This window comes from Molossus molossus, unplaced genomic scaffold (genome assembly GCF_014108415.1).
Source record: "Molossus molossus isolate mMolMol1 unplaced genomic scaffold, mMolMol1.p scaffold_m16_p_9, whole genome shotgun sequence".
NCBI lineage: Eukaryota > Metazoa > Chordata > Mammalia > Chiroptera > Molossidae > Molossus > Molossus molossus.
In genome coordinates, this window is record NW_023425403.1 from 94252163 (window position 1) to 94264519 (window position 12357).

At 39.7% G+C, this 12357-nt stretch overlaps 1 protein-coding gene across 1 annotated transcript in view; it reads left to right on the top strand.

Moving 5' to 3' along the window:
* Positions 1-12357, top strand: part of SETDB2 (SET domain bifurcated histone lysine methyltransferase 2) — a 110520-nt gene that overhangs the window by 73565 nt on the left and 24598 nt on the right. The window contains exon 13 of the mRNA XM_036250338.1: positions 10945-11052. Coding sequence (XP_036106231.1) covers positions 10945-11052 — 108 coding nt within the window. The remainder of the gene's footprint in view (positions 1-10944; positions 11053-12357) is intronic.

Below are 12357 nucleotides of genomic sequence, written 5' to 3' on the forward strand. Positions count from 1 at the left end.
GAGAATTTCCCTGGCCTAAGGCACAGAGTGAAAAGCAGAACTGCTGGGCGCGGGGAGGGAGCACTGTGCACCTCACTGCATGTGCCAAAAAGCTCTCTGTGTTTTACTTCCACTATTGCTTCAGAATTCATTTCTCTTCTTCCTCACCAACACTTGATATTATGAGATTTTAATGTTTTCCTCTTTGATGGGTGTGACAGTGTCAACCAATCATTGGCGCCAATGTAGTGCCAATAGGAATCCCCAATTTGAGGTTCAGTGAACAAGAAAACTACTCAGTGTAAACAACTCAATTGTGTTATAGCTCAATTATGAAATAGTGGGGCTGTGGAACAGCACAGTTGTGAGGCATCCCTGGGGCATGCCTTTTCTGTTAGACAGCTCTGCTCTGCTCCGCTCCAGCAATACATCTTCAGTGTTTTCAGCCTTGGGAAAGGGAAATGTGCTCTCTGGGCTAGAGGGGAGCTGACATATAGAGAGAAGGCCTTGCCTCTGGTCCCCTGATTGGTCCATCCTCATGCAAATGAGGACACCAAATCCTCACAGTTTGATTGGTCCAAAAGCACTGTCCTGGCTGGTTATGATGGAGTTGCTCTGATTGTTTGGTGAGGATGCTAATGGCTATACCTGTACAACTCTGATTGGATGATTGGATGGGGAAAGCCTCAGCCCTATTGGTTGAAATAGGATTACAGGAACTTCTTTATAAGGGCTGGCTCAGATGGCAGGAACACAGCACAGAAGGCAGTTTAGTGCAGGAGGCAGGCATCTTAATGCAGGCTTCTCCCTGAAGTGTAGTTTGCATGAAAGGCCCCTATTTAGAAATGGCTGCTATGCTCTGTTTTTTTTGTTGTTGTTTGTTTTTAATTTTGAGCCTTGGCCACCAGGATCTCTTCTTGGTAGGTATCTTCTTTCTCAGGGACCACAAAGGTCCTCGTTGTTGTTTTTGTTTGCAGTTCTTAGATTACCAGTGGAGTTGTGCCTTATTTGCTGTGTGAATGAGTGGTTCTCTTTTTCACTTCTGTGACTTGTGTTTATAGACTACATTTTATCTTTGAGATGTTGGTTTTGTTTATTTACATATAACTAGGTTCTAATGCTTTATTATATATGTTTCTTTTACATTCATTTATGGTGTTTTCTATCAGGACAAATCTTGTAATCATTAAGTTCATCATTATTTTTCTATATAATTTCTGAGATTGTTTTTTCCGCTGAGAAATTCTTTCATACTAAAATTCTTTTTATTTTTTCACAGAAGTTTTAAAATTTGGTTTTTCTCATATAGCTTCTTAATCCAACTGGATTCTAGTATAGATATACTTTTATTTTTATATGATTAACCACTTTTTCCAGCACTATTTATTGAATAATCTATCCTTTCCTCACCGATTTGTAGTGGTAATAATGATAACTATTATTATTCAGTGTTCTCTAGGTATAAGATAATGGTCTGGAAGCTTAACCTATATTAAACTATTACTCCTCATAACAGCCCTAAGAAGTAGGCATTGTTATGCCCAAAGATGAAACTACTGAGTCACAGAGAAGTTACATCACTTGCCCAAGGTCATTAAATTCTCACCCAGGCTTTCTAGGTCTAGAACCCTCGTGCTTATCCATTGTACTAACAATGTAGTATATCATATGTGTACAGATGTGTTTCTGGCTCTCTATTCTGTTCCATTGGTCACTTTGTCTGTCACTGAGCTGGTACAACAATGTCTCAGTTACTATGATTTTATGATAAACATTGGCATATTTTGTGTGAGATTTGAATTTTGGGATCAGCTTACCAGGTTTCATAAAAATTCCCGTTAGAATTTTAACTGAAACCCCATTGAATTTGTAGATCAGTTTGGGAAAAATTAGGCACTCTCATGATAAATGAGTTTTTCTATCCATTAACGGGGTTTGTCTCTCCCATTATTCAGGTCTTTTATGAATTTTAGAAATGATCAGGACTTTTTTCTTTTCTTTGAAGGTCTAAAACTTTGGGTTAGGCTTATTCCTGGGTTTGTTTTGTTACTTTTTCCTAATACCTGTTTAAAATGAGCTATTATTGGTATATACAAACACTATTGATTTTTTTAAAACACTATTGATTTTTATTTATTGATCTTATCCAACAATCTTGCTAACTCACATTAATTCTAAAAGTCTTTAAATTCACCTGGATTATTTTGTTTGGACAAGCCTCATCTGTAAATAAAGATGATTTTTTTCCTTTTAATTTTTGGGCCTCTTAATTTCTCTTTCTTGTTTTATTGCATTTTTCTAGAACATTCTGTTATAGTGATTAGAAATTTTTATTTATTTATTTATTTATAGAAGCTTTTGAAGTAGGGAGCTTTGTCTTGTTTCTTATATTGATTGGATGCTTCTAAGGTTTTAAACTTGTGTATACTTTATGTTTTTAATGCTTCACTTTATTAAAATAAGAATGTTTTCTGCCTGACCAGTGTGGCTTAGTGGATTGAGCATCGTCCCATGGACTGAGAGGTCCCAGTTAGATTCCCAGTCAGGGCACATGCAGGGATTGTGGGCTCGATCCCCAGTGTGAGGCTTGCAGGGGGCAGCCGGTCCATGTTTCTCCCTTACGTGGATGTTTCTCTCTCTCTCTCTCTCTCTCTCTCTCTCTCTCTCTTTCTCTCAAAAATCAATAAAAGACATATTAAAAAAAATAAGGATGTCCAGGCAGTGTAGCTCAGGAGGGTCGACCCATGCACCAAGAGGTCACTGGTTCAATTCCTGGTCAGGACACATGCCCAGGTTGTGGGCCTGATCCCTAGTGGGGGCATGCAGGAGGCGGCCAGTCAGTGTTCTCTCTCATCGATGTTTCTATCTGTCACTTCCTCTCACTCTAAAATCAATAAAGGAAAAAAAAAAACTTTAAAAAAAAGTATGTTTCCTTTTTCTAGTTTGCTAAAAGTTAGAATATTGAATATTATGAAAAGTCGCACATACAGAACAAGGATTTTGTTGTTGGAACCATTCGAAATTAAATTGGGACACCTTTCTTGAATACTTTAGTGCGTATTTCCTACAAACAAGGACACTCTTTCACATAATTACAATATAGCTATAAAATTCAGAAAATTAACATTAATATATTACTACCACCTAATCCTCAAACCACTCAGGTTTCATCTATTGTCCTAATAACTTTCTGTATAACAAAGGATTCTAATTCATGGGCTCCATATGGTCTTCATGTCTACAGTTTTCTCTTTTGAATTTGTTAGTAATATGTTACGTGCTTCTTTTCTGCTGTTAACACCATTCTGAGATTAACACTATTTGATCATGATATTTTATTTTAGTATATTTTTATGTTAATTTGCTACTATTTTTAGTAAACTTTATTGTTATAATTTATATAAAACAAAATTCATCTACTTTAAGTATACAGTTTGGACAGTTTTAAGACATGTATTTACCAGTGTAACCACAATCACCATCAAGATATACAACATGTCCATTATCCCAAAACATTCCCTTCTGCCTCCTGCCTCCTTGGGACCTCTTCTTCCCCACCCCTAGTCCCCACCTTGTCTTTTCCTGAATCTCATATGAGAGAAATCCTACAGCATGTATTCGTTTGAGTCTGGCTTTCTTTTCTCAGTACAGTATTTGCTCAGTACACTTTCTACTATGTTACTGAATGTGTCTGTATATTTTTCCTTTTTATTTTTGCTATTAACATCTGTATATGAGTCTTTGTGTGTGAACATATGCTTTTATTTCTCTTGGGCAAATACATAGAAGAGGAATGCTGGGGGCAACTTATCCAGCTGGGTCATAAGTTAAGTGTATGTTTAAAAGTGATTACATCATTTTACACTTCTAACAACAACGTGTAAGAATTTCATTTTCTCTGTATCCTTGACACTTGTATTTTCAGTCTTTTTCATTCTTGCCAGTCAAGTGAGTGTATGTTAGTATCTTAGTGTGGTTTTAATTTGCCTAAGCGTTAATGATATTGAGATTCTTTTCATGGGCTTATTCAACATTTATAGCTCTTTCTATGAAGTGTCTGTTCAAATGTTTTGCCCATTTTTAATTTGTTTGTTTTATTATGAGTTGTAAGAATTGTTCCTATATTCCTGATGAAAGTCTTTTGTCAGATATACATATTGTGAATATTTTCTCCCAGTCTCTGATTTGCTTTTTTAGGTTTTTTGTTTGTATGTTTTTTATTAATTTATTTATTTTTGTTACAGATGTTCCTCCTTTTCCCCCAATGATTCCCTCCCGCCCCCTCTCTTCCTGCCCTGTCCCCAGCTTTGTTGTCCATGTCCATTGTTCATGTATACATGCATATAAGTTCTGTGGTTTATCTCCAACCACGCCCTCTTCTGGGGATTGTCAGTCTATACCCCACTTCCACATCTCTGGGACTACCCCATTCCTCAGACTGTTATGTTCATTATATTCCACAAATAAGTAAGATCATATGATACTTGTCTTTCTCTGTTTGGCTTGTTTCGCTTAGGATAATACTTTCCAGGTCCCTCCATGTAGTCTCAAAGGATAAGAGATCTTTCTTTCTTATAACTGCATAGTACTCCATTGTGTATATGTACCAAAGCTTTGTTATCCATTCGTTCACATGTGGACACTTGGGTTGTTTCCAGTACTTAGCTATTGTAAATAGTGCTGCTATAAACATAGGGGTACATATATTCTTTCTGATTGGTATTTCAGCTTCTTAGGGTATATTCCCAGAAGTGGGATCACTGGGTCAAATGGAGGTTCAATTTTTAATTTTTTGAGGAAACACCATATTGTTTTCCATAGTGGCTGCACCAGTCTGCATTCCCACCAGCAGTGTACTGGAGTCCCCTTTTCTCCACACCCTCGCCAGCACTTGTAGTTTGATGATTTGTTGATGGCGGCCATTCTGACAGGTGTGAGGTGATACCTCATTGTTGTTTTAATTTGCATCTCTCTGATGATTAGTGCCGCTGAGCATTTCTTCATATGTCTCTTGGCCATTTGTATGTCCTGTTTGGAGAGGTGTCTATTTAGTTCCTCTGTCCATTTTTTTTAATTGTGTTCTTTGTGTTCCTTTTGCGGAGTTGTATGAGCACTCTATATATATTGGAAATTAACCCCTTATCTGATATATCATTGGAAATTATGCTCTCCCATACAGTGGGTAGCCTTTCTGTTTTGATGATTGTATCTTTCACTGTGCAGAAGCTTTTGAGTTTGATGTCGTCCCATGTGTTCATTTTCTCCTTTGTTACTGTTGCCTTAGGTGATGTATCAGTGAAAATTCTGCTGCTTATGATGTCTGAAATTTTGTTGCCTACAGTTTCTTCTAGGATTTTTATGGATTCATGAGTCACATTTAAGTCTTTTATCCATTTTGAGTTTATTCTTGTGTAGGGTGTAAGTTGATGGTCTAGTTTCATTTTTCGGCAAGTAGCTGTCCAATTTTCCCAGCACCATTTATTAAAGAGGCTGTCCTTATTCCACTGTGTGCTCTTGCCACCTTTGTCAAATATGAATTGAGCATATTGCCTTGGGTCCATTTCTGGGTTCTCTGTTCTTTTCCACTGGTCTATATGCCTGTTCTTGTGCCAAGACCAGTCTGGTTTGATTTACAGTGGCTTTGTAATATAACCTGAAATCTGGTAATGTGATCCCTCCAACTTTGTTCTTCTTTTTCAAGATTGCTGTGGCTATTCGAGGTCTTTTTTGGTTCCATATGAACTTTTGAAGTACTTGTTCTAATTCTGTGAAGTATGCCATTGGTATTTTGATGGGGATTGCATTGAATCTATGGATTGCTTTGGATAGTATGAACATTTAATTAACATTTTAATGATGTTAGTTCTTCCAATCCATGAACATGCTTCCACTTTTTTATATCTTCCTCTGTTTCTTTTTTCAATGACCTGTACTTTTCTGTGAATAGGTCCTTAATTCTTTAGTTATGTTTATTCCTAGGTATCGTAATTTTTTTTTGCCGCAATGATATATGGGATTGTTTTCTTAGTTTCTCTTTCTGTGAGTTCATCATTGGTGTATAAGAGTGCCATTGATTTCTTGACATTAATTTTGTATTCTGCTACTTTGCCAAATTCATTTATTAAGTCTATTAAATTTTTTATAGAGTCTTTGGGGTTTCCTACATATAGTGTCATGTCATCTGCGAATAATGATATTTTCACTTCCTCCTTTCCAATTTGGATCCCTTTTATTTTTTCTTCCTGTCTGATTGCTGTGGCGAAGACTTCCAGTACTATGTTAAATAAGAGTGACAAAAGTGGGCATCCTTGCCTTGTTCCTGTTCTTAAGGGATATGCTTTTAGTTTTTACCCATTGAGTATGATGTTGGCTGTAGGTCTTTCATATATGGCCTTTATTGTGTCAAGATGTGATCCTTCTATTCCCACATTGCTGAGCATTTTTATCAGAAATGGATGCTGGATTTTGTCGAAGGCATTTTCGGCATCTATTGATATGATCATGTGGTTTTTATTCTTCATATTATTTATGTGGTGTATCACGTTTATTGATTTGCGAACATTGTACCAGCCTTGCATCCCTGCGATGAATCCCACTTGGTCATGGTGAATAATTTTTTTGGTGTATTGCTGGATCCGATTTGCTAGTATTTTGTTCAGGATTTTGGCATCTATGTTCATCTGGGATAATAGCCTGTACTTTTCTTTCTTTGTAATGTCTTTTTCTGGTTTTGGAATTAGAATTATGCTGGTTTCATAAAATGAGTTTGGAAGTCTTCCTTCTTCTTGAATTTTTTGAAATAATTTGAGGAGAATGGGTGTTAGTTCTTCTTTGAATGTTTGGTAAAACTACCCCGTGAAGCCATCCAGGCCTGGGCTTTTGTTTGCTGGGAGAGTCTTGATTACATCTTCAATTTCTTCTGTTGTTATTGGTCTGTTCAAGTTTTCTATCTCTTCCTGGTCCAGTTTTGGGAGACTGTGTTTCTAGAAATTTTTCCATTTCGCTTATATTGTCGAATTTGTTGCCATATAATTGTTCATAGTAGTTGTTAGCGATCTTTTGTATTTCTGTGGTGTCAGTTGTTACTTCTCCTCTTTTATTTCTGATTTTGTGTATTTAGGTTCTCTCTCTTTGTTTCTTGGTGAGTCTAGCTAAGGGTCCATCAATCTTGTTTATCTTTTCAAAAAACCAGCTCTTTGTTTCATTGATCCTTTGAATTGTTTTGTTTTGTTTTTTCCTTTGGACTCTATGTCGTTAATTTCTGCTCTGATCTTTACTATTTCCTACCTTCTACTTGCTCTGGGGTTTTCTTTCTGTTTGCTCTCTAGTTCTTTAAGTTGTGAGGTTAGATAGTCTATTAGATATTTTTCTTGTTTTTTGAGGTAGGCCTGTAGTGCTATAAACTTCCCTCTCAGAACTGCTTTCGCTACATCCCATAGATTCTGTGTTGTTGTGTCTTCATTTTCATTGGTGTCCAGGAAGTTTTTAATTTCTTCCTTGATCTCCTCGGTAACCCATTCATGGTTTAATAACATGCTATTTAGCTTCCATGTGTTCAAATGTCTTTGCATGTTCTTGTTGCAATTGATTTCTAGTTTCATGCCATTGTGATCTGAGAAGATGCTTGATATGATTCCAGTCTTCTTGAACTAGTAGAGACTTAGTTTGTGTCCTAACATGTGGTCTCTCTTTGAGAATGTCCCATGTGCACTTGAGAAGAATGTGAATTCTGTAGTTTTGGGGTGTAATTCTCTGTAGATATCTATTAAATCCATTTGGTCTAGTGCTTCATTTAGAGTCTCTGTTTCCTTGCTAATTTTTTGTCTAGAGGATCTATCCAGTGATGTCAGCGGGGTGTTGAAGTCCCCTGCTATGATTGTATTGCTATCGATTTCTCCTTTGACGTCCTCCAGAACATTTTTAATATATTTTGGTGCTCCTATATTGGGTGCATATACGTTTATTCAAGTTATATCTTCCTGTTGGATAGATCCTTTCAATATTATGTAGTGGCCTTCTTTTTCTCTAGTTATGGCCTTCATTTTGAAATCTATTTTATCAGATATGAGTATTGCTACCCCAGCTTTTTTTCCCCTTTATGTTTGCGTGGAAGATTTTTTTCCATCCCTTCACTTTCAACCTATGTGAGTCTTTTGTTGTGAGGTGGGTCTCTTGTAAACAACATATAGATGAGTCTTGCTTTCTTATCCAATCAGCTACTCTGTGTCTTTTTATGGGAGCATTCAATCCACTTACATTTAAGGTGATTATTTATTGCCATTCTTGTTTAGTGTGGTTATATTTTTTTTCGTATTTCTCCTGCTAATTACAGCAGTCCTTTTAACATTTCTTGCAGTGCTGGTTGGTGCTAATGTGTTCCCTTAGCCTTTTTTGGTCTGGGAAGCTCTTTATTTGACCTTCTATTTTAAATGATAGCCTTGCTAGAGAGAGTTGTCTTGGATTCAGATCCTTGTTTTTCATGACCTTGATTACCTCATGCCATTCCCTTCTGGCCTGTAGTGTTTCTTTTGAGAAGTCACCTGAGAGCCTTATGGGGTTTTCTTTGTAGGTAACCTGTTGCTTATCTTTTGCTGCGTTTAGGATTCTTTCTTTGTCTTTAATTTTTGGCACTTTGATTACTATGTGTCTTGGTGTGGGCCTGTTTGGGTTCTTATTACTTAGGGCTCTCAGTGCTTCTTGAACTTGAATGCCTTCTTCCTTCACCAAATTAGGGAAGTTTTCTGTCACTATTTCTTCACATATATTCTCTAACCCTTGCTCATTTTCTTCTTCGGGGAATCCTATGATGCGATTGTTGTTAGTTTTCAGTTGTCCCACAGTTCTCTTAAGCTGTTTTCCTGCTTTTTTATTGTTTTTTTCCTTTTGCTTTTCTGATTGGTTCATTTTTTCTACCCTATCTTCTAATTTACTGATCCGGTCCTCAGCTTCCTCTACTCTGCTATTTAGACTTTCCAATATGTTTTTTACTTCTGATATGTCTTTCTTCATTTCTTTTTGGTGGTTTTTAATTTCCAACTGGTTGATTTTCAACATTTCTATGTCTTTACTCATGGTGCTCATGTCCTTACACCTGCTGTTGAGCTTCCTCAAGATCATGGCTCTGAATTCTAGTTCTGTTAACTTGCTTAACTGCACCTTATTTATCTCATCTTCGGTAGAGGTCTCTTGTTCTTTCATTTGGCTTTTGTTTCTGTTGTTCACCATTTTGCTATCACAGTGGGTTTTGGAGTCTGCCAAATTTTCCCTGTGGGTGTTGGTGTTCTGTTGTTTGTGGCTCCCTCTCCTGGGTTTGGATGAGGCAGGGAGGATCCACTTTAAACACCACTGTCAAGTTTTACTTTCCTGGTTAGAGTAGCTAGCCCAGGGAATGGTAGTTATCCTCTAGCATTTTTGCCTGGAGGCTATTAGTAGCGGTCACCTGAAGAACCTTGGTTTCTGAGTTGACTGAAAAACTCCCTCAGGTGCTCAGTGTAAGAGGATTTCCCGAGGGTGGGGCCGATGCTGGTTGGTAATGGGCCTCAATTAGTATTTCAGTGGCCGCCAGGTGGGGTTGAATCTCCGAGGGAGGGGCCGCCGCCTCTCCCCAGGGACCTGGGAAGGAGTAAGAGGACCACAGTCCTGCGTGGCTGCACTCAGCAAAAGCTCTGAGTGCCCTCCATATCCCGAGTGTCCCCACACAGTTCCAGTCCAGTCTGCCCTCCCTCTGCTGGAGCCCAAGGTGAGTAGCTGCTGCTTATTTAGCCTCTGTCCGGGCTCTGCATTGTGGAGCTGCTTGGGAGTTTAACCCGAGGGCTCCGCTCCCAGCTAAAGGTGCGGCTCCCAGCTAAGGCCTTTGCTCCCAGCCGAGGTCGTAGCTCCTAGCTGAGGGTGCAGCTCCCAGCGGAGCCCGCAGGTCCCAGCCAAGGCCATAGGTCCCAGCTGAGGTTATGGCAGCTCCCAGCCTAGGGTGTAGCACCTATCCGAGGTGCAGCACCTATCCGAGGGTGCAGCTCCCAGCCAAGTTCGCAGGTGCTAGCTGAGCCCGCATGTGCCAGCCGAGCCCACTACAGGTCCCAGCCCAGGCCACTGCAGACCGTGGGCTCCCAGCCCCCTCTTGAGTCTTTGCAAGCCTACCAGGATTGAGTCAGTGTCCCTGATTATGTGGTCCTCCAAGCTGCTTTTCAGTTGCCTTTTCCTGATGATTTGTCTTTATTTTCGTTGTAATTCCAGTTTGGACCTGGGAGATGATCTGTGTAGCTTCCATTCACTCCGCTGCCATTTTTTTCCTCCTGCCTTTTCGGTTTTTTTATCAGTGTCTTTCAAAGAGCAAAAAGTTTTCGTTTTGAAGAATTCCAACTTATTAACCTTTTCTACATAGTTTCTTTTCCAAGAAATCTTTGCTTATATGCCAGAATCACAAAATTTTGTTTGTCATGCCTTAGTAGTTCAAGTATGTATATACGTTGATCTTTAATTCGGAGGTCAGCTGAATTCCTTTGGTTCAAGTAACACGAAGAAAAGGGGTACATCGTGACTCCTGAAGGAGGCAAGCAGGCCCCTCTGAACCACAGGCACTGGAGAGCCGGCGGGAACCCAGGCTGTCCTCTTTAGCCCTCGTTTTTGGTTTTGGTTTGGGGTCTGTTTTGGTTTTGGGTTTTGCAGACTGGCTTGCTCTGAGCATGTGGCTCAGAGCCCATTCCACTCCTAGGACAGGAGATCTGAGTGGCCCGGCTTGAGGTCAGTAAGCCATTGGGGGTCAGGGATCGGGAATAGGAAATATGCCTGGGGATCGGGGCCATTTCCAAAGAAAAGTAGGGTGACTTGTGATCTGCTCACACACCCCAAAAAGTGGTCACCGGTCTACCACCTTCCACTCCTGGTAAGTACTTTTGGTACCATTTTCTGACTTGTAGCTTTCGCCATTACTTTGTGCATACCCTGGTTATTTTCTTTTCCAATCTGCAGCTGTATTCTGCAGCACTGGTGGAATGTGAGAATGATGATCCAAAAAACGGTTATAGAAGTTTTGATGTGGAAGCAGTAAAGAAAGAAATCTTTAGAGGAAGGAGGTTGGTAAGTATAAATGATTTTATTACTCATACAAGATGAACGTACCCTTGGGGGATGCCTTCAAAGCAAAGGCTGTTTGGTTAATAAACCAAGGACAGAGATGCGTCTCGGAGAGCTGAAGGATGTGGGACCTGTATTGAAAACTCAGATTGACTGAACATTTAATAATTTAAAATAAACTGTAAAATCCTTTATCAGCAAAGTATATATGAGTTAGAATGCTTTTGTCTGTAAGTAAGAGGAATGCCAACTCAAACTGGCTCTAACAAGAAGTATACTTATTTTCTGACTTAGCCAGAGAAGAAACAGGCTTCCAGGTTGGTTCATTTAGTGGCTCAGTGATGTCATCAGGGGCCCATCATCCTCTCTGGCCACCTGGCCGCAAAATCAGCTGGTCCCTTTGTGGTCATAGGGTGGCTGCAGCAACTGAAGCATCAGGCTTTCTTGTTTCTGTCTAGAAAAAGGGAGAGTTCATATCCAAGCATGGAATAAGAGCCCTTCAGAGAGGTTAATTGTGGCCATACCCCTGTCCGTGCCCCAATTGCTAGAGGTGACTGTAACTAATCAGGGTCTACCCTTGGAGCTGAGTCAGCTCCCCCCAGCAAGGAAGATTGTTGAGTGGCTACCCTCCTGTGTCCATTACATTAGACTTCCTCCTCAAAAGGCCCCTCACAGCTTAATAGGCAGTACAGCACGTGTAAGCTCCTCAAGCCCTCGCCACCACCACGACAAGGTTAATGATCTGAGAAACATTTGTTTAGCCCTTGAAGGTGTCAGCATCTGCATGGACATTTTCCGCACAGCCTGACTTGCTGGAAGGGTCAGCAACGGGCACTCAGCCCACAGGCAGCTCACTGCAGTTGGGGCTTAGGAATCCTTTTGGGTGAAAATGAAGATGAGGAAGGGGGAATTCAGAGAGGGAACAGGGTGTGCAAGAGAGTGGAAGGTGAGAATGACGTGGCACTTTTATAAGCACGTGACTCCATTCTCTGTATTGACTACATGGAATTCCATAGGACGTCCCCGAACACATGAAACCATTTTGTTGTTCAATGGTGAGTTGATTCTCGGTTACAACTAATGCTGAGTCAGCATCTTTGTACTTGCATCCTTGGAAGAGATTTCTCTTTAAAAATTTTGAAACATGCTGACAAACTGTCCCCAGAAGGGTTGTACCACTTTATTCTTCTGTTCATAGTGGGTGAAAGAGCACTGCTCCCAGCACTTAACAAAAATGAATATCCAAACTTACTCATTTTTGCCAGTCTGAAGGAAAGTTTTATTTTGTATTTTCCTGATCACTGGAGA